The sequence below is a fragment of the Salvelinus alpinus genome, chromosome 1, assembly GCF_045679555.1.
Source record: "Salvelinus alpinus chromosome 1, SLU_Salpinus.1, whole genome shotgun sequence".
Lineage (NCBI taxonomy): Eukaryota > Metazoa > Chordata > Actinopteri > Salmoniformes > Salmonidae > Salvelinus > Salvelinus alpinus.
The window spans coordinates 41,041,490-41,064,261 of NC_092086.1; the positions used below are offsets into that span (position 1 = coordinate 41,041,490).

Below are 22,772 nucleotides of genomic sequence, written 5' to 3' on the forward strand. Positions count from 1 at the left end.
TCACACACGACTCACTGTGCGATCAATCATCCATTGTGTTTCAAATTCCATGGTAATAACTGTAAATAAATACTATGGTAGTCATTTACCCAATCAGAGTTGAATTCTCCCTCAATACTTTAGTCTGTTGTACAAATGAGTCTGACCTCAGTAAATGCTCTTCTATATATCCTACTGTGGTGGATGTACCTTTCTGTCTGTGTCACTAGTGATGATCTGGTACTCCTCAGGGTGGTAGCAGACACTGGTTAGAAAAGTATATCTGCTGCTTCAACTTGTTTCACAGTTTCACTGTTAGTATTTGATTCTATTTGTTAAACTATTAGTCCTTTCTTCATATCAATAGCATTTTAAGCAGATTCTGTTATGAATAAACATGAGCCAAGGCTTGTGGTTTTTGAAAACGTTGTTTATCTGGTAGCCCTAACACAGTGCAGTGGTGTCATGCCCACTAACTATAGGTATCTATAATAATATAATTTGGTGGGTGCTTATATTTGTCCTATTTCATGCATGTACAAGCGTGTATTAATATGCATGTGTGAATTGGAAAGGTGTATTTTTGCATATCCCAACTCTCCTTGAGACACCCTCGGAAAGTGGTGTCACGGCCAGGGTCTGCCATTATCAACGGCGACCCTATTTGTACTTTGTAATGCTCATGGTTCTTTATCTCCATCATTGTTGTTTATCTTTATCTCCATGGTTCTTTATCTCCATCATTGTTGTTTATCTTTATCTCTATGGTGCTTTATCTCCATCATTGTTGTTTATCTTTATCTCCATGGTGCTTTATCTTCTTGATCTTTACCTGTCCCTCCCCTCCCCGCTGGCAATCCTCTTGCAGCCTCTGGTGGTGGCGATGGCTGTCACTCACACCCATGCTGTGGGCGTTGTGCACAGTCATCATCAGCCTGCTAGTCTCAGGAGTGAAGCCACGGATCTTCCCATCATTCCAGGCTGAAAGAAAACAGCACAAAAGTCAATGACTGGGAGAAATACAAACATGAATGCGTGACAAAGTATTGTTTTTCTTTCATCCGAGTTAAAAATGGCACAACTGTTGTTGCCCAACTAAATCACCACCAGAGGAATGCATTTGCATTTCCAGACAGCAGACACGGCTTACAATAGAAAGTCCCTGAGTTTCTGCTGCTAAGAAATGGAATGGGAAATCCGCCACTGATGATGCTCCTGCCGTCAATCATGAATTCCACAACGTTGCAGCCAGGTCATGTTGGGCACAGTGATATGTAGCACTTCTTTAGAGGTCTCCGTATGCCACCTCCAGATGTCATTCTCAGAACGTGGCAAAGAGCTCAGATGAGCCACTGTGAGATATACATCAAGATATATATGTTAAATTAAAGCACTTATTAACAGCGCATAATGAATCGATCTAGCTATTGACAATGACTAATATAAATATCATGCTTAACAATATCTACTTTGGAGGACAAAGGACATAATTTACAGTAAATGATAGTATAGCCCCCTCTACTGGTGTCATTTAAAAAGGCAAATGGGCTTCAAAATGAACAGCCAGTCAAGCAGAATCAGTTCCCTATTTGTATTCAGTAGGGGACTGAGCCTGCACACAAATGGAATGTGATGGCGTATATTATGTGACCTTTTAGCCTGTTGTGTCACTCACATCATTCACGGCGCTGTTATGGCTGGTGGTGATCAGGTGTTGAGCTCCTCTTTGAAGTCAGTGTAGCTGAAATGGCAGATCTGTGTCACTTCTGTGCCCACAAACAACTGGTGACCATCACCACGGGGCGCTATGGATGTCACCCCTTTCCAGCTGAACCTTCCTGCCAAAGAGTAGAAACCAAAGACTACATGTACAGGTAGTATTCATTGAGTAGTACAGTGGTGTATTAGATGCTTTTAGAAGATGCACACAGGATTACTGAAGTGAGAGAATAACTATAAAAGTGAATAAAGACCTCCATTCCAGACACTTGACTCACTTGATGTGTTTGAAGTTGGATGAGGGTCCTGAACAGAGTGAACATGCCATCTCCTGAGCCGACAATATGTTGCCTGTCTTCATCACAGATTGTGTTCACCCCATGTAGACAACAAGCAGAAATGCATGCTGAGTTCTGTACTGCAGTCTAACTAAGCCAGATATTTAACTCCTCTTACCGTGTAACTTTTTTGAAGCCACCTTGCTGAACTTCTGTTTCACAGGGCCACGGCCCATTAAGAATCTTGGTCTTGAGATTGACTTTCAGGATATCCCCACTGGTGACACAGTAGAAATAGTATAGCTGATCCCAGCCTTCCTCAGGGATCTGTACCATGAAGCAATAGCAAGTTATTCAGGCTGCAAACTGCAGTATGCTGAGGAAATAGCACTCTCACAAATGTATCAGGGCTCTACAGCCTACATTTTTCAACATAGGTGCACACGTGCTCCTTGTATGAAAGGTCAGCATAGAGCCCTGTGTATAGCCATGTGTTAGTGCACTCTATGTTCTGATATTATAATTAGTATAGAACAAGAAGGCCCGCACTCAGTTAACGCTCCCAATTCACAGATTTATTGACAACGTTTCGATCTGAAGCGGATCTTAGCCGATTTATGACCTAACGAAGATCCGTTTCGGATCAAAACGTCAATAAATCGGTGAACTGGGAGCTTTAACAGTGTGCGGGCCTTCTTGTTCTATACTAGTATTCTTTATTAGCCCAGCACCTATGTTTTTAAGGATGTGGTATGACCACAAACTCTTCTGATATTGTAATTACCCAAATGCATTTCACAAATTGTTTTCAGCTGCCCTGTCTGACATTCAGTGGACCTAATCTTGTGGGGAAGGTTACATTCCCAAACGGGGAGAGTGTCGCTACAAGAGATGATCCTTATAGGCCTTTAGTTGTGACATTTCATTAGAAGGTGTGCCAAGCCAAAATTATACAAAAATAGCTATTTAAATATACGTACTGTTCTGCCTATAGAAAGATGTTGTCACTTGTGTTGGAGTATTGCAGAGTAAGGCAGTGACCACCACTGTGGGCTGAGGCTGGGCTTCCACAAAAGGATTCTCTGTTTTCTATATTCCATACCACTATATGGAAATTACAGACACACACAGTTATTCAGTTAAAATGTATGAATACGACTATTTGTAACTATTATATTATAACAGAGGATCCGAGTCAAATGTCAGTATTTCACTAAATTTGACACACTATTGCTATGGCTAGTACCTGCCATCATCGTGACCACCAAGGGTCACCAGGTACTTGACATTGGGGGTGGAAGGCCAATCCTTCCACCTTTGCTAACACCAAATGATATATTAAATCCTTAAATGTATGACATACTAAAAGCAAAACTGGTTACCTATGAAGATATGTAGAAACTGCCTCTCCAATAGAAATCTTTGATCACGTTATCGGGTCTAACGAATGATGTATATAAACTCTGGATGACTTACAGGGGGGGCGCTTACTCCTCCATTATAACAAATATTTTGGAAGCTATAGAAATTCATTGTTTAATGACTACATTAGGTTTGACACATGTATTCTATTACAGACACCTCAATGCATACTTTAAAATGATATTATGTTAGATAAACATAAAACTACCAAATAAAAAATAAATATAACAACATTTTCCTTAAAGTACTTTTTTTGTACTAATGTTACTGTCCCCACTACAACAAGACAATACTTAAATACATGTAACTTTGTCCTTTAAACATTTAATTGAAATACTATATAATTCCATTCATTCCTATGGTGGACTGCTCCTACTGGGTAATGCCAATGTGGCCGACGGTGGCTTCAAAGCCTCTCAATGGGCAATACATAGCATTAGCAATCCAGGGTTTATACACACATCATTGGGTCTAACAGTCATCTCGCGCAGAACTACGCATGTGCGTAGATCAAAAGGCACTCTTTCGATATAAAGTTGTTTTTGACGAAAATGAAAACGTGTCACTTTGGCGAGGTTGGAGTAATAACATGTTCACCTACACAAGACATTGTCTCAAATCTAGGTTGTGCCTTTAGATTTCGAGACAATTAACAAATATTTATACACACATCATTGGGTCTAACAGTCATCTCGCGCAGAACTAAGCATGTGCGTCAGATCAAAAGGCACTCTTTCGATATAAAGTTGTTTTTGACGAAAATGAAAACGTGTCACTTTGGCGAGGTTGGAGTAATAACATGTTCACCTACACAAGACATTGTCTCAAATCTAGGTTGTGCCTTTAGATTTCGAGACAATTAACAAATAGGAAGAATTGTTTACATCTCTCATTGACTGCTCAAACCACGGTCTGGTCTGCGGAGCCTGCTTCACAAGCGTTCCCGGAAGTCTTGGGAAAATGAATGGAGTTTTTGTAGGGTCCACTAGCTATGTGATATTATTCAGGATTTTTTTCTGATCGATTGATGAAGACAGTAATCAGTTCAGAAGAGATGACTAATGTCTAGCTAGCTAGCAAGGACGTACCAGTATAACCAATAACTGCATCAAGATCAATAAGTGAAATATTTTGTGTATATCCAACCTACTGGTAAACGTTTACGAAGCACTCACTTTTTAGCTTCGACACCGACTGCCAACAAAACTTTTTACACAGCCCTCCAGGTAGCAAAGCTTGGCCCAGGAGCACTTCTGTGCATGCGCAGACTAAACGTTTGACCCATATTGAAGGAGAGATTACAATGTTTCAAACCTTTCAGTGGACTCAATTTTCTCTCATGATTTTGGCCAATAACTCATGCAGCAGCGTGAAATGTGTGATAAGTTTGACAGAAACTCTGAAAATAATATATTTAATTTATATAGAGCTTTCATTACGCTCCACCATCCAGGCAAGCACACTCTCCTCTGCTTCTCCTTCTATGGCTCCTCCAAGACTCAGAATGAAGCAGGTAGTGACATTATATAATAACTTATCCTTATGGCTGAGTTCATACCTATTCTTATATCACCCGCGGAATGCTCTTCTCTGTTGGAGTTTTGCATAATGTGTTGTGACTCAGTGCCCCTTGACACCTCAATAAAAGTGGTCATGCAAGGGCAGCCACTGTTCAGTGTAGGGGTCTTTATTGGGGTCACATCCGTCTCAGATCACTCATCTGTGTGGAAGACACCCATTCATGACCATGTGAGCTGGATCGCAGGCTTGTCTTTGCCATGATGACAAATGAGGGAACAAAGTAATTATCCTGTCATGGTCATGTATGACCTTAGGAACCTTAATGAAAGAGCGTATTTAGTGAAAAGCTGCAGTTGACCTCTAGAATTGCATTGTCAGGAGAAATACGAAGAACATCGAAGATACAAGACTCACTCTCTCTTTAAAATGTCTCACACCAAAGATTAACTTCCTCTGTCCAAGTATTTGGTATAGCCTAATACACACCTCTTTATGCAGACCTTTTGTGCCAAATGCCAAACCATGTCATTTTTTTGTTGCAACAATGACATTTCAGTCCAGGAGATAAAACCTGAGGACAGTCAGAACACAGCAATTCCTGCAGATGGATGTGGAAAAAGACAGAAGAGGTGTAGGACAATAGGACACCATGTCGTCACTGAAATATCTAGATCAACAAAACATAGCCGGATCTTAAACTGATCCCCATAGAATTGAAAGTGAACAGACAAATCCGTCATATAGAACCCTTCAAAATGAATGTTGAAACTTAAAAACAGTGGTCTAAAAATCCCAGTGTTGGGTCTCCGTGTGCAGTGGTGATGTTACAGTACTTACGCTCTAGTAATCCAAGCTTTTTCCCTCTCTGGTACCGTTGTTCAATAACTATTTGAGGAACAGCATGTTCATTGAAGAATAGCCAGGAAAGAGAGGAGACGGGGCTCCCCATTCTAAGACATTGTTGTTCCCCCTGCATGGGCAGCCCTGAGACCCTCTCCTGGCAGCACTCCAATGTGAACGACCACAGGCCTTACATGCGCCTGATTGGCTCAGCAGGTCTCGGCAGGTGGCTAATTGAATAAGCTTTTAATCTTCACACTATCGCCGCCCTGCTGGATCAGAGGCACAGGGAGGCAGAGATCAATCTTTTGGTAAAATACTTAGTAAACATTTCAGGGGTGTAATATTCACAATAACCTTATGGACTACAGAAACATGACTACCCAAAGATAACTAACAGGATGCATTCAGATGATAATAATTTTATCTGATTTGGGGACTGTGAGGTATGTGGGGGGGGGGGTTAAAAACCAACATACTATACTGGCATTTTGACCTCATGTAAGCATATTTTTTTAATCAATGTTTCGATTGGAATCAGACATAATTAAAATAACATTAAATTAAGAGATTAAACTTTATTTTTTTCTTAAAGGACAATGTAGACAAGTGTTGGAGTCTCTGTTATTCTACTTGGATTTCATCAATTTATGTTTTTACCAAACCACAAATAAAATCTCATCTGGCCTCAATGGCCCTGCACTGCCTGTAGACTGTCATTCCAGCAGGCTTCTATTACACAGCACAGAAGTGTTTATAAAGTATACCCACACAGGCCAAAATACCCACACAGGCCAAAATACCCACACAGGCCAAAATACCCACACAGGCCAAAATACCCACACAGGCCAAAATAGAGTAATTGATCATTCAAACGGGAGCGAGTTGTAATCTTTTTATTCTTACGTCCTGTAAATGCATTTCCAAACAGCCCTCTCCAGTTACTATAGCCATACGTTGTACAGATGTTTCCATATGAATCTGGAGTCCATTCACACATAGCCTATCACACATAGCATACAACCATGCATTACTGATGAATGTTAAACTATCAATGTTACACAGTGGTGGCTGAACATGTTGGCTAAGGCATGGCATATACCAGAGAAGAGGACACAGGGGGTATCTATGGGTTCCCGTTGGGGTGGTGGTTTGTTGCCAGCTGTTTGAACCGCATGTTCAACTTCTCCAGATGGTGGAGATGTCTTTGTGAATGTGTGTGTGTCTGTGTGCGTTTGAATGAGTTAGTGTGTGTTTCAAATCAAATTTGATTTGTCACATGCGCCGAATACAACAGGTGTTGACCTTACAGTGGAGTGCATACTTACAAGCCCTTAACCAACAATGCAGTTAAGAAAATAAGTGTTCAAAAAGTATTTACTAAAAATAAACTGAAGTAACAAATAAATAAATATAAGAAAAAGAAAAAAAACTAATAATTAAGGAGCAGCAATAAAATAACAGTAGCGAGGCTATATACAGGGTGTACCGGTACAGAGTCAATGTGCGGGGCACAGGTTAGTCGTGGTAATTGAGGTAATATGTGCATGTAGGTAGAGGTAAAGTGATTATGCATGGATAATTAACAAGGAGTGGCAGCAGTGTAAAAATGGGGGTGGTGGTTGCACAATGCAAATAGTCCGGGTAGCCATTTGAGTAACTGTTAAGCAGTCTTATGGCTTGGGGGTTGAAGCTGTTAAGGAGCCTTTTGGTCCTAGACTTGGCCCTCCGGTACCACTTGCCGTGCCGTACCAGAGAGAACAGTCTATGACTAGGGTGACTGGAGTCTTTGACCATTTTTGGGGCCTTCCTCTGACACACCTAATATATAGGTCTTGGATGTCAGGAAGCTTGGCCCCAGTAATGTACTGGGCCATACGCACTACTCTCTGTAGCACCTTACAGTCAGATGCCAAGCAGTTGCCATACCAGGCAGTGATAAAACCAGTCAGGATGATCTCAATGGTGCAGCTGTAGAACCTTTTGAAGATCTGAGGACCCATGCCAAATCTTTTCAGTCTCCTGAGGGGGAATAGGTTTTGTCGTGCCCTCTTCACGACTGTCTTGGTGTGCTTGGACCATGTTAGTTTGTTGGTGATGTGGACACCAAGGAACTTGAATCTCTCAAACTGCTCCATTGCAGCCCCGTCTATGAGAATGAGTGTGTGCTCGGTCCTCCTTTTCCTGTAGTCCACAATCATCTCCTTTGTCTTGATCACGTTGAGATAGAGGTTGTTGTCCTGGCACCACACGCCCAGGTCTCTGACCTCCTCCCTATAGGCTGTCTCGTCGTTGTTGGTGATCACTGTTGTGTCATTGGCAAATTTAATGATGGTGTTGGAGTAGTGCCTGGCCGTGCAGTCATGAGTGCACAGGGAGTACAGGAGGGGACTGAGCATGCACCCCTGAGAGGCCCCTGTATTGAGGATCAGCGTGGCGGATGTGTTGTTACCTACCCTTACCACCTGGGGCTGCCCGTCAGGAAGTCCAGGATCCAGGGTTTCTGGGACAATGGTGTTGATGTGAGCCATGACCAGCCTTTAAAAGCACTTCATGGCTACAGATGTGAGTGCTACTGGTCGGTAGTCATTTAGGCAGGTTACCTTAGTGTTCTTGGGCACAGGGACTATGGTGGTCTGCTTAAAACATGTTGGTATTATAGACTCGGACAGGGAGAGAATCAATCGGAATAATTGGGGCCCTGGGGACGTTCTACATTAAAGGGGAGGTTAACTTGGCCCCAGACAATCGATCTGGTTTTTTTTCTGTTGCTTTAACCCCTGTGACAAAAAAAGTAATGTTTTATTGTTTTTATAGGTACAGGGTCCAGGAATAGGAATCCTGTCCATCTCGAAGAGTGGGCACCTGGCTCTGTCCATGGCCTCTTTTCTCTCTGGCATCTCAGCCACAGCCTGGATCAACGGCAGCAACGCTAATATGGTGGCGCCACTGCACTACAAAGACCTCATCATCCCTTCCATCACGCCTATCGTTGAGAACGTCACCTTCTCACCGTCCGGCATCCTCGACATCCGAGACGCCTTACCGGACCCAGAGACTGAGGGGAACCGCGGTTCTGTGATCCCAATAGAACGTTCCAATTCTAGGTTCCTCTTCGCCGCCTCTGAGGATGACAGGAACTGGAACAGCTGTCTCTTCGCCCAACAGGCCGCCGCCCGGCTGAGGCATCATGGGAAAGAGAACTTTGAGGTAAGGAAATAAACCTGAACACAAACATTTTGATAGCAAAAAGTTTAATCAAGTACTACTAGATAATCACATGATGTTTAAGCCTAAATTGCCTTTACTCAATAGCAGGGGTTGAAACTGAAATTATTCTTCCAATAGTTTCGTTCTGAACAGAACCTCTATTTATTTTGTTACGTTCCATTGTTTCGACCAGCATAATAAAGTTCTGAACCGGTTCGACCCAGAAAAAATGACTGGTTTATAGAATTCCTTCTGGTTCCTTTTAACTACATTTAGCTTATTAAATTACCACACCAATCAGTGCAGAATCTGCAACTAGAGCAGCTTTCTATGGACCGGGCAAGCTAGTTGTTTGCATGCTTGATGACAGACAAGTGATGAGTGTGAGATGCGACTGAAATTTTGCTGCGTAGGGGGAGAGCGAGAGAGAGCGGTGGACATGGAGGAGGCTTGAGCGACTGTGCGTCATAGTATGACTTGCATTGTAATGTGTCTAGGATATTTGTAGTAGGCTTATAATTAGTTCACTGAATTATATACTAGCTAGATGCTTATGGAGGAGCGGCTAATATGGACGAACTTTGAGCGTCAGAGTTGTTAAATGCCGTGATAACTATAGTATTCTTAACTAGCCTAGAAAACTAGCTGGCAGGCAGACACTGAAAGGCAGAGACACCCCTTTGATTTGAACGAAACCTTCCATACATACAATGCCTTCAGAAAGTATTTATACCCCTTGCCTTATTCCACATTTTGTTGTGTTAAAACCTGAGAAAAAGGAGACCTGCACACTACTCCTGCTAGTATCACTGCCTTTGTCAGAGCCTGAATTCAAAATGGATTAAATGGATTTTTTTCCCTCACCCATTTACACACTTTAAAAAAAAACTTTTGCAAATTTATTGAAAGTGAGATACAGATATCTCATTTACATAATTATTCTCACCTCTGAGTTAATACATGTTAGAACAGTGGTCACCAACCTTTTTTGAGCCGAGATCACTTTCAAAATACAGGCTGAGATCTACCGTTCATATTTTTTTTGAATCATGACTTAAACATAAACCTATGCAACATTAACCTATTAAAAACAGTTATTTATGCAGTATGCTATAGGCCCAATACATTATCACTTTGCTGTGCACTCAAGGAAGCAGCAGACATGGTGATCTGAGCAATCCGATTGGCTAGCGGTAGGCCTATAGGTGCACTTGATTTACTGTCCGGTTTGTACCTTCAGACACTTGAAATGGTTCAAAATGGAAACACAGTGGTGGGAAAAGTACCCAATTGTCATACTTGAGTAAAAGTAAAGATACCTAAATAGAAAATGACTCAAGTGAAAGTCCCCCAGTAAAATACGACTTCAGTAAAAGTATTTGGTTTTTAAATATACTTGAGTATCAAAAGTTAATCAATTACTAAAATATACTTAAGAATCAAAAGTAAAAGTATAAATAATTTCTAATTTCTTATATTAAGCAAACCATACGGCACAATTTTTTTGTTTTTTTTAATTTACGGATAGCCAGGGGCACACTCCAACACTCAGATATAATTTACAAATTAAGCATGTGTGTTTAGTGAGTCTGCCAGATCAGAGGCAGTAGGGATCCACGCCCCTATTTATTAGAAAAATTAATTCATGCAAAAGTGTTTTGAAACATATACTGTTCTTATTTACAAGAAGTTACTCCAAAATGACACTACATTATTTACCATTTTGTTTAAATAGGGCACAACATCATCTGGAACACAACCAAAACAAACAGCAAATGCATCCAATAAATGTTAATCATTATGGACCACATGTAGCAGGTTAAACCTGGAGCGTGGGGCACGGTTCGTGAGACTGGACCGTTGTCATACAGGTCTGTGATTTGTGAGAATTGGGGTAGAATTATTGTTCAACACCTATTTTAAAAAAAATCACCTTCCAATATTTTATAGATTGAACTTGAATATGACAACTTTCAGGATGGATCAAACCACAATTTTTTTATTAATCAATATATTTCGTGCGTAAAGACTCTCCAAACAAGTTTGGATTTTTATTCATACAAACTTTTCTAACACTAAAATGTACCTTAATAATCTACAAAATCAGAGTATTTTTAAATCTACCAGTTGGTGCTGAAATGGAGACGAATATACATACAGTGCATTCGGAATGTATTCAGACCCCATGACTTTTTCCACATTTTGTTACATTACAGCCTTATTCTAAAATGGATTCAAAATTGTTTCCCGCTCATCAATCTACATACTACCCCATAATGACAAAGTAAAAAACACATTATTTTTGCAAATATGTTCTGTCCTCTTTTCCTTTCACCACCAGGTGTTGATGTACCCCAGGGCGGGGCATTTTCTGGAAGTACCCTACATGCCCCAGGCTTCCATTCCACGGTTGGTCAAGTGGTGGTGTTTGGGGGAGAGGCTAAAGCCCACCATCAGGCTCAGCTGGACCTGTGGAGGAGGGTCCAGGAGTTCTTCAGGAAACACCTGAACAGGAACAACACTGCCCAGAAAGCTATGTTATATACTAGAGGGTAAGACCAGTGTTTCCGTCAGGAACATTTGGCACCGGACAACATAACCGGGAAGATTTTAATTGACCAGACATTGAGAAATGTACTGGACATCCGTATGCATTCAGATCCGACTACAAAGAGAGAGGGAAAGAAACTGCTGACCTGGCGAGGCCAGTGCCATCAATAAACGAGGGATAGCCTATTGGACAAATGAGCCACATTTTAATTGTCCTTAACAGCCTATAACAAATTACAAAAACAGTTCAGTGTTTTAGATGTGTAGCATAAGCAAACATGTATGGCCTATTGTTATATTGGTTTTTACTTTCCTAAAACAATTGTCCACCTCGCGGTTCATCCGTCGGAGATTTGAGCACTGAATGCATCAGGGCATTGCATGCATATGCCTATAGGCTTAGACGTCCACTGTATGATATTAATATTTAAAAAATACATGTAAAATAAGAGAAACTTGTTCCTTGCCCCAGAGACGGAGAGAGGAGATATGCCAGTGGCATGCTACGACACCGCCATGCAGTTGTCAGATGGTTACAGCGTCTGCAAGATATAGGTGGACAGAAGGAGGCTTATTCATTCATTTTCAATCAGAATATTTTTTATAAAGATAATCATTATATTGTTTATAGGAGTAACTCTGGTAGGCCTAAAACTTTCTTCCTCACATAAACTTCACCTGTCAGTCGGTTGGAGCGTCGGTGCGCACTGCCTTCATAGTCCTGCAGCAGCCAAAGTTTAATTGGCCTAATAGCCACAACAAACTTTCACAAAATGTTCTACACTTTATTAGGGAAATATCAGAAGTCAAGTCATTGTTTATAGAGAAAATATGAGCAGGCTATTATTTTGCGGTAATCACACCATTATACAGTTATATAATTTGGCCATTGATTATTTTTTTTTTTTTTACAGAATTAAACAACACCCTTGTGAAGCAATTACCAACAAACGCTAGTGCCTACCGTACCCAACAAATGACAGCAATAGGCTAATAATATTTATTTTACAACAGGCCCACTTTTTAACCTATTTTAAACTAAATACGAAGCACACACAGATTGGACTTAAAACGAAAATGTCTCAACAGAATTATGCAACACGTTTTAAATATTTCAAGAACTGGTTTAGATTAATAAATAGGCCTACAATAATAGCCATATACAATAATAGGGTAATGATAAAACAAATTATTATAAATGTGAAAATAAATACAAGTTCCGAGATAGCGAGTTGCGCAGGAGCCTGCATTTGGACCTGCCAATGTTCTTCTAATCTTTGTCTACTACAATATTAAAACTTGGTCACACAGAGGACATTCCCCTTGTAAGCTTTTCACTGTAGACATACTTCTTTTCCCCTCTAACTTTCATTTTACTTAATGACCGAAGAAGGATAGGGAAAAATTGGTTAATCGCTCAGCACTATTGAGCAGGGCCGGACTACCGCGTTTGGGGCCCAGGGGCACTACATTCTGCCATGGTGTTGAGAGAAAAACGTGCAGTTTTTTTAATAATGCTATTCTACACATTTTGTCAGGAGGCTAAAAGAAAATGTTGCAGTTTTAACGCTAATTTCCTGCAATTCTACACAAATTGCTATCATATGCTATGCCCGTTCGGTAATCTGTCCCTGCTAGTGACTAACAAAATCAATGGAACCCTATGGTATTCAGCCATGGTTACTACAAGTTTACATAGAGACTAACTTACCAATCTAAAAATTGTTAGCTAACATGGCTAGTTGAGTGACTGACATATCAAAATTAAAACTGCTGATGCACAACCAAATTTGAAAATTGCACCTTGTGTATTTTACTGAGGGTTACAAAATTCTGGGAACTTTAAATAAAAAATCCCTGGTTTTACAGTTATCCTGGTTGGAGGATTCCGGATTTCCTGCTTATTCCCTCCTGATTCTGGGAATCTGTTTTGGAAATTGATCCGTGGGCGTCAAAATTAATTAGATGTTTTTGTTACCGCTTCTCAAGAGGGATAAACAGTAATATTGCAGTTTTTTTCTAGTTTATTTTAAGGGAGTATGCGAGGCACAGACGTTCACTTTGCTTAGCCGAGTTCTGCTAGGAACAAACCTTTTTACCTTCCAATAGAAATTTTTAAAAACGATTTAGTTACGAATTGAACTTTAATTAAATGAGTTGACTCTTCACATGGAATGATTTCACTGAACAACAAAAGAAAGGGAATATTGAATGATCCATAGCATCTCCTAAAAAAAAAATCTGTAAAATGATAGTCTAGAAACTAAAGCTTTTGTTGTCTTCCTCTCATGCTTCCATATCTTCTCCCTGGACCTCCTCAATGTCCACCTCTTGAACATCAGACTCTGAGGGCTCATCTTCACTGTCACTTTCCAACCATGTTGAGGATGGCTCGTTGTCAGGCTCAAAAAGCCTAAAATTTGCCCAGATGGCCACCAATTTTTCAATCCTTGCATTGGTCAGCCTGTTGTGTGCTTTGGTGCATGTTATCCCAAACAAGGACCAGTTGCGCTCTGAGGCGGCTGATGTTGGTGGGATTTGGAGGATGATGGAGGTGTAACGGATGTGAAATGGCTAGCTAGTTAGCGGGTACGCGCTAATAGCGTTTCAATCGGTTACGTCACTTGCTCTGAGACTTGAAGTAGGGTTTCCCCTTGCTGTGCAAGGGCTGCGGCTTTTGTGGAGCGATGGGTAACGACGCTTCGTGGCTGTCAGTTGTTGATGTGTGCAGAGGGTCCCTGGTTCGCGCCCGAGGTCGGGGCGAGGGGACGTACTAAAGTTATACTGTTACATTGATGCTGTTGACCCGGATCACTGGTTGCTGCGGAAAAGGAGGAGGTCGAAAGGGGGGTGAGTGTAACGGATGTGAAATGGCTAGCTAGTTAGCGGGTACACGCTAATAGCGTTTCAATCGGTTACGTCACTTGCTCTGAGACTTGAAGTAGGGTTTCCCCTTGCTGTGCAAGGGCCGCGGCTTTTGTGGAGCGATGGGTAACGACGCTTCGTGGCTGTCAGTTGTTGATGTGTGCAGAGGGTCCCTGGTTCGCGCCCAAGGTCGGGGCGAGGGGACGTACTAAAGTTATACTGTTACAGAGGCAACAGGGCCTCAGATCCACAAAGTCCCTTCCACCAGGTGGCTGATGCAATATGACAGTTGTGCCAACATATCTCATCTCCATCCCAAAGCCCTTGCTTGGAAGTGCACTTCGCCAGACTGCCAAGAACCTTGGCCTTATCCAGGAAAAGGTGGCGAGACACAATAGTGATGACACCATGGGCCTTGTTGATCTCTGCACCAGACAGGATGCTCTTGCCAGCATACTTGGGGTCCAACATGTACGCTGCGGCATGTGTGGGCTTCAGGCAGAACTGCAATTTCCTCTGCTTGGAGCAACAGTGAAGTGGGCAGGGCAGTATGGATTTCTTCTCTTACATTTGCAAGCAGAGTCTGAACATCAGACAGGATGGCATTGTCTCCCTCAATCCGTGCAATGGCTACTGCTATATGTTTCAGGAGTTTCAGGCTGCTTACCACTCTCTCCCAAAATACATCATCCAGGAGGATCCTCTTGATGGGGCTGTCCATATTGGCAGACTGTGATATGGCCATTTCTTGGAGAGACTGCTTCCCCTCCAGGAGACTGTCAATCATGATGACAACACCACCCCAACGGGTGTTGCATTGCAGCTTCAATGTGGTGCTCTTATTCTTCTCACTTTGCTTGGTGAGGTAGATTGCTGCTATAACTTGATGACCCTTCACATACCTAACCATTTCCTTGGCTCTCTTGTAGAGTTTATCCATTGTTTTCAGTGCCATGACATCCTTGAGGAGCAGATTCAATGCATGAGCAGCACAGCCAATGGGTGTGATGTTGGGGGTAGGACTACTCCACTTTAGACCAAGCAGCCTTCATGTTCGCAGCATTGTCTGTCACCAGTTCAAATACCGTCTGTGGTCCAAGGTCATTGATGACTGCCTTCAGCTCATCTGCAATGTAGAGACCGGTGTGTCTGTTGTCCCGTGTGTCTGTGCTCTTGCAGAATACTGGTTGAGGGGTGGAGATGTAGTTAATTATTTATTTCCCACGAACATTCGACCACCCATCAGAGATGATTGTAATACAGTCTGCTTTCTCTATGATTTGCTTGACCTTCACTTGAACTCTGTTGAACTCTGCATCCAGCAAATTAGTAGATAAAGCATGTCTGGTTGGAGGGGTATACAGTGGGGCAAAAAAGTATTTAGTCAGCCACCAATTGTGCAAGTTCTAACACTTAAAAAGATGAGAAAGGCCTGTAATTTTCATCATAGGTACACTTCAACTATGACAGACAAAATGAGAAAAAAAAATCCAGAAAATCACATTGTAGGATTTTTTATGAATTTATTTGCAAATTATGGTGGAAAATAAGTATTTGATCACCTACAAACAAGCAAGATTTCTGGCTCTCACAGACCTGTAACTTCTTCTTTAAGAGGCTCCCCTGTCCTCCACTCGTTACCTGTATTAATGGCACCTGTTTGAACTTGTTATCAGTATAAAAGACACCTGTCCACAACCTCAAACAGTCACACTCCAAACTCCACTATGGCCAAGACCAAAGAGCTGTCAAAGGACACCAGAAACAAAATTGTAGACCTGCACCAGGCTGGGAAGACTGAATCTGCAATAGGTAAGCAGCTTGGTTTGAAGAAATCAACTGTGGGAGCAATTATTAGGAAATGGAAGACATACAAGACCACTGATAATCTCCCTCGATCTGGGGCCCCACGCAAGATCTCACCCCGTGGGGTCAAAATGATCACAAGAACGGTGAGCAAAAATCCCAGAACCACACGGGGGGACCTAGTGAATGACCTGCAGAGAGCTGGGACCAAAGTAACAAAGCCTACCATCAGTAACACACTACGCCGCCAGGGACTCAAATCCTGCAGTGCCAGACGTGTCCCCCTGCTTAAGCCAGTACATGTCCAGGCCCGTCTGAAGTTTGCTAGAGAGCATTTGGATAATCCATAAGAAGATTGGGAGAATGTCATATGGTCAGATGAAACCAAAATATAACTTTTTGGTAAAAACTCAACTCGTCGTGTTTGGAGGACAAAGAATGCTGAGTTGCATCCAAAGAACACCATACCTACTGTGAAGCATGGGGGTGGAAACATCATGCTTTGGGGCTGTTTTTCTGCAAAGGGACCAGGACGACTGATCCGTGTAAAGGAAAGAATGAATGGGGCCATGTATCGTGAGATTTTGAGTGAAAACCTCCTTCCATCAGCAAGGGCATTGAAGATGAAACGTGGCTGGGTCTTTCAGGATGACAATGATCCCAAACACACCACCTGGGCAACGAAGGAGTGGCTTCGTAAGAAGCATTTCAAGGTCCTGGAGTGGCCTAGCCAGTCTCCAGATCTCAACCCCATAGAAAATCTTTGGAGGGAGTTGAAAGTCCGTGTTGCCCAGCAACAGCCCCAAAACATCACTGCTCTAGAGGAGATCTGCATGGAGGAATGGGCCAAAATACCAGCAACAGTGTGTGAAAACCTTGTGAAGACTTACAGAAAACGTTTGACCTCTGTCATTGCCAACAAAGGGTATATAACAAAGTATTGAGATAAACTTTTGTTATTGACCAAATACTTATTTTCCACCATAATTTGCAAACAAATTCATAAAAAATCCTACAATGTGATTTTCTGGATTTTTTTTTCTCATTTTGTCTGTTATAGTTGAAGTGTACCTATGATGAAAATTACAGGCCTCTCTCATCTTTTAAAGTGGGAGAACTTGCACAATTGGTGACTGACTAAATACTTTTTTGCCCCACTGTATGCTGGGCGAAGAACATTCAGAAATATCTTCCAATACACATTGCCTATGAGCATCAGAGGTGAACCAGTTGCATACACAGCTTGAGCAAGACATTCATCAGCGTTTCTCTGACTACGTTCTTCCATTGAGTCAAAAAAACTTCTGATTCCAGGAGGACCATGAGCTGTTGCTATCGATAAGGTATCTGATTCATCATTTTCACCTCGAATAGAAGTAGCGGGTCTTTTGTCAGAGGTTGCTTGTTGTGAGCGCTGAGGGAACTTTATGCACCTGGCCAGATGATTCTGCATATTTGTTCCATTCATCACATATGATTTGGCACAGTATTTGCAAATGTACATACAGCTGTTTAGAAGTGTGTAAGATCTTGAGAATCAGCTGTACATGTAATGGAAGAATGCACTGTGCATGCAGAGCTGCAATTCCATTGAATTGGGTATAGTTTAACCTAAATATGCCAAAAGACCTAGAATTGCCTTTTGTGTATCCCACAAAAAAGGTTCACTGTTATAAGCTAACTTTTTTGATGAATTTAAGCAAAATTCCCGGGCTTAACTTCCCATGTAAAATTTCCAACCCTTTGCAACCCTAGGTAGGTGTCATCTTAATTCACAAACACTAACAGGTACTGAGGGTAGAGATTCTGTTACTTGTTATTTGTGTGAAATACTTATATTCTGGGATAGTTGTTCACTGAAATGCTATCATTAGTTGCTGATGCTACTACAATGTAAATAAATGTCTTGCGCTTTCCGTTATAATGTTAGGTCAAATTCACATGGTAAAGTAATTGATTGTAAAGGATTAGCCAATCAGTGGCTAAAGGCCACCCACTTACATTGATTGACATATCCCTTTATATTGAATAAGACCATGAAATTATGAAAAAGGCCATGAAATTTGGAAATAGATCATGTGATACAGCGCCATTAATGAAGTGATAAATGTTATAATGAAAAAATCAGTTGGGAAACACAATGTGTCATTAGGACATAAAATATGGTAACATTTATATAGAAAAGTGACACTATGAAATAAGACAATGACCAGTATTCATTATTCAAACTTTTTAATTAATACAAATTTGTGTCAATCTCTCCTCCTGTTTTTAACATTATAAGCAGATGTATCGTGCACACCATCATTTATTGGCTGGTAAATCATTTGGGGGCATTTTGACCTAAGGCCTTGACTTTATCCTAATGAGTCCTTCACAGTATGCAAATGGTCGCCACTACCGTCTATCAAATAGCAACATGCAGTTGTTAAAACATATATTTGTGTGTGAGTAAGCAATAATCATCTCTGGGGTTGGCAGCTGTCTCCTTCCAGCTTTGGCTTCCCGTTGCAACTTGTTTCTTTAAGTTAGATTTAGACCACAAATACCACATGTCCCTTTTAAAACGCAGGTGCCTTTCCATTTTTTCTGTCATTGCAAAGTTACACAGAACGTGCTCAGGAAGAGGGAAGAGTTTAGATTGTATATCCTATGTGATTGTGCCTCAACTTTTCATGAAAAAACACATGCTGTACTGTATAGTTTAGAGATACCTAGTCCTTTGATGTAAAGAAGTGATGCTAGCAAAAAGTACATTCTATGTATACACAGAACTCTCCCCCTCAGTTAAAAAGACAGGGCAAAGCGTTTCTTTAAAAGTGTTGCAGTTTGATTTACTGGTACTGTAAGGTCAGCTTTGATACTTTCACTATAGGTTTCTGCTAAACTAGCATTATGTTCCCAATGTCATCAATACATTATGGACTGTATTCATGAAGAACTCTGATTTTCAACCCCCAAGGGAAGTAATCTCTGTCGAAAGCCTCAAATAACAAAAAGAGATTAAGTTAGTGTGCTACTCTATGGCTTGCTCTGGTAAAGCAGTGAAATTCATTTTTTTGAAGCTGAACATGGAGAGAGAATTTTCCAATGTGGTTTTCTGTGAAGAAGTAAACATCATCCTAGATGTGGCCCACAGAGACCATCTGGTCGCCTGAGTCATAGCTATGCCGTCTGCTTTAGGAACAAACAATCCCTTAGCAGAGAATACAATGCACTGTCGTTGTCACCGCATTACGCTACTATGACATCTGGCGCTCACACACATCTCACTGTGCGATCAATCATCCATTGTGCTTCCATGGTAATAACTGTAAATAAATACTATGGTAGTCATTAACCCAATCTGGAATGAATTGAATTCTCTGTCAGTAAATGCTCTTCTATATATCCTACTGTGGTGGTGGATGTACCTTTCTGTCTGTGCTACTAGTGATGATCTGGTACTCCTCAGGGTGGTAGCAGACACTTCTAACCAGAGTATACAGTATCTGCTGCTTCTATTTGTTTCACTATCAGTTTCACTGTTTCACTGTTAGTGTTTGATTCTATTTGTTAAACTATTAGTCCTTTCTTCATATCAATAGCATTGTAACCAGATTATGTTATGAATAAACATGAGCCAAGGTGTGCAAGGCTTGTGGTTTTTGAAAACGTTTATCTGGTAGCCCTAACACAGTGCAGTGGTGTCATGCCCACTAACTATAGGTATCTATAATAACATAATTTGGTGGGTGCTTATATTTGTCCTATTTCATGCATGTAAAAGTGTGTATTAATATGCATGTGTGAATTGGAAATGTGTATTTTTGCATATCCCAACTCTCCTTGAGACACCCTCGGAAAGTGGTGTCACGGCCAGGGTCTGCCATTATCAACGGCGACCCTATTTGTACTTTGTAATGCTCATGGTTCTTTATCTCCATCATTGTTGTTTATCTTTATCTCTATGGTGCTTTATCTTCTTGATCTTTACCTGTCCCTCCCCTCCCCGCTGGCAATCCTCTTGCAGCCTCTGGTGGTGGCGATGGCTGTCACTCACACCCATGCTGTGGGCGTTGTGCACAGTCATCATCAGCCTGCTAGTCTCAGGAGTGAAGCCACGGATCTTCCCATCATTCCAGGCTGAAAGAAAATAGCACAAAAGTCAATGACTGGGAGAAATACAAACATGAATGCGTGACAAAGTATTGTTTTTCTTTCATCCGAGTTAAAAATGGCACAACTGTTGTTGCCCAACTAAATCACCACCAGAGGAATGCATTTGCATTTCCAGACAGCAGACACGGCTTATAATAGAAAGCCCCTGAGTTTCTGCTGCTAAGAAATGGAATGGGAAATCCGCCACTGATGATGCTCCCTGCCGTCAATCATGAATTCCACGACGTTGCAGCCAGGTCATGTTGGGCACAGTGATATGTAGCACTTCTTTAGAGGTCTCCGTATGCCACCTCCAGATGTCATTCTCAGAACGTGGCAAAGAGCTTAGATGAGCCACTGTGAGATATACATCAAGATATATATGTTAAATTAAAGCACTTATCAGCCCATAATGAATTGATCCAGCTATTGACAATGACTCTGATAAACTTTGGAGGATGTATTATCTTGCTTCTTAGATTGTTGGCACTGGACACGTAAGTACGTTTTAGAATTTAATTGTCATGTAGAATAACATTACCGGAATGCACCTGGTGTATATTACCGGAGGCTTTTCTGAGCATGGTTACATGGCATACATTTGAACGGATAGCATAAGGCAAAACCTGTATTGAGTCAATACTTCCATCTATTGGAAAACATAATACTTAACATAAATATACCAGGTTACTAAATGATTGTGTAGCCCCCTCTACTGGTGTCAATTGGCTTCAAAATGAACAGCCAGTCAAGCAGAAACAGTTTACTATTTGCATTCAATAGGGGACTGAGCCTGGAATGTGATGCTTTAAATGATGTGACCTTTTAGCCTGTTGTATCATTTGCCAATGAAAGTCCACATTGTTCACAGCACTGTTATGGCTGGTGGTGATCAGGTGATGAGCTCCTCTTTGAAGTCAGTATTGTTGAAACAGTAGATCTGTGTTGCCTCTGTGCCCACACAGAACTGGTGACCATCCCCACGGGGCGCTATGGATGTCACCCCTTTCCAGCTGAACCTTCCTGCCAAAGAGTAGAAACCAAAGACTACATGTACAGGTAGTATTCATTGAGTAGTACAGTGGTGTATTAGATGCTTTTGGAAGATGCACACAGGATTACTGAAGTGAGAGAATAACTATAAAAGTGAATAAAGACCTCCATTCCAGACACTTGACTCACTTGATGTGTTTGAAGTTGGATGAGGATCCTGAACAGAGTGAACGTGCCATCTCCTGAGCCGACAATATGTTGCCTGTCTTCATCACAGATTGTGTTCACCCCATGTAGACAACAAGCAGAAATGCATGCTGAGTTCTGTACTGCAGTCTAACTAAGCCAGATATTTAACTCCTCTTACCCTGTAACCTTTTTGAAGCCACCTTGCTGAACTTCTGTTTCACTGGGCCACGGCCCATTAAGAAGCTTGGTCTTGAGATTGACTTTCAGGATATCTCCACTGGTGCCACAGTAGAAATAGCTGCCTTCCTCTGGGATCTGTACCAAGAAGTAACAAGTTATTCGGGCTGCAAGACATACTGCAGTGTGCTGAGGAAATGACGCTCTCACAAAGGGTCATACTATTCACGTGTTTTAATGTTTCAGGGCTCTACAGTGCGACTTCATTTCTTTGTGTGTGCCTACATTTTTCAACATAGGTGCACACGTACTCCTTGTATGAAAGGTCAGCATAGAGCCCTGTGTATAGCCATGTGTTCTGATATTATAATTACCCAAATGCATTTCAAAAGTGTTTTCGGCTGCCCTGTTTGACATTCAGTGTGTGAAAGATCAAGTTCCCAAACGGGGAGAGTGTCGCTACAAGAGATGATCAATATCCTTATAGGCCTTTAGCTGTGACATTTCATTAGAAGGTGTGCCAAGCCAAAATTATACAAAAATAGCTCTATTTAGATATACATGCTGTTCTGCCTATACGAAGATGCTGTCACTTGTGTTGGAGTATTGCAGAGTAAGGCTTCTACACCTGCATTGCTTGCTGTTTGGGGTTTTAGGCTGGGTTTCTGTACAGCACTTTGATATATCAGCTGATGTAAGAAGGGCTATATAAATACATTTGATTTGATTTAAGGCAGTGACCACCACTGTGGGCTGAGGCCGGGCTTCCACAAATTTCTTCTCTGTTTTCTATTTTACACACCACTATATGGAAATGATCGACACACACAGTTATTCAGTTAAAATGTATGACACCTATTTGTAACTACTATATTATAAGAGGATCTGAGTCAAATGTCAGTATTTCACAAAGTTTGGCACAACCTGCCATCATCCTGGACCCCAAGGGTCACCAGGTACTTGACATTGAGGGGAGAAGGCCAATCCTTCCACTTAGACTTTGTGGAGCTGCAGGTGAGCATATATTCCTCTCTTGGCAAAGTCCCATATTATAACATCATCCTGTTCAAAGAATGATAAAGA

At 41.4% G+C, this 22,772-nt stretch overlaps 1 protein-coding gene and 1 pseudogene across 1 annotated transcript; one reads left to right on the forward strand and one right to left on the reverse strand.

The window, feature by feature from the left end:
- Positions 1-445: 445 nt before the first annotated feature.
- The window catches only part of LOC139560592 (cilia- and flagella-associated protein 52-like), a 36,319-nt pseudogene continuing 13,992 nt past the window's right edge, over positions 446-22,772 (reverse strand).
- Positions 5,894-11,525, forward strand: LOC139539953 (acyl-coenzyme A thioesterase 6-like). The gene is made up of 3 exons (XM_071343398.1): positions 5,894-5,932; positions 8,577-8,969; positions 11,328-11,525. Exons 1-3 carry the CDS (start codon positions 5,894-5,896, stop codon positions 11,523-11,525), a joined length of 630 nt encoding a protein of 209 aa, XP_071199499.1.

Bases quoted from the DNA above. Each gene is read 5' to 3' on its own strand.
- LOC139539953 (XM_071343398.1), top strand. From the start codon at position 5,894: ATGGGCAGCCCTGAGACCCTCTCCTGGCAGCACTCCAAT. The intron at 5,933-8,576 runs GTGAACGACCAC...TTGTTTTTATAG, and splicing joins TCTCCTGGCAGCACTCCAAT to GTACAGGGTCCAGGAATAGG. The intron at 8,970-11,327 runs GTAAGGAAATAA...GATGTACCCCAG, and splicing joins ATGGGAAAGAGAACTTTGAG to GGCGGGGCATTTTCTGGAAG.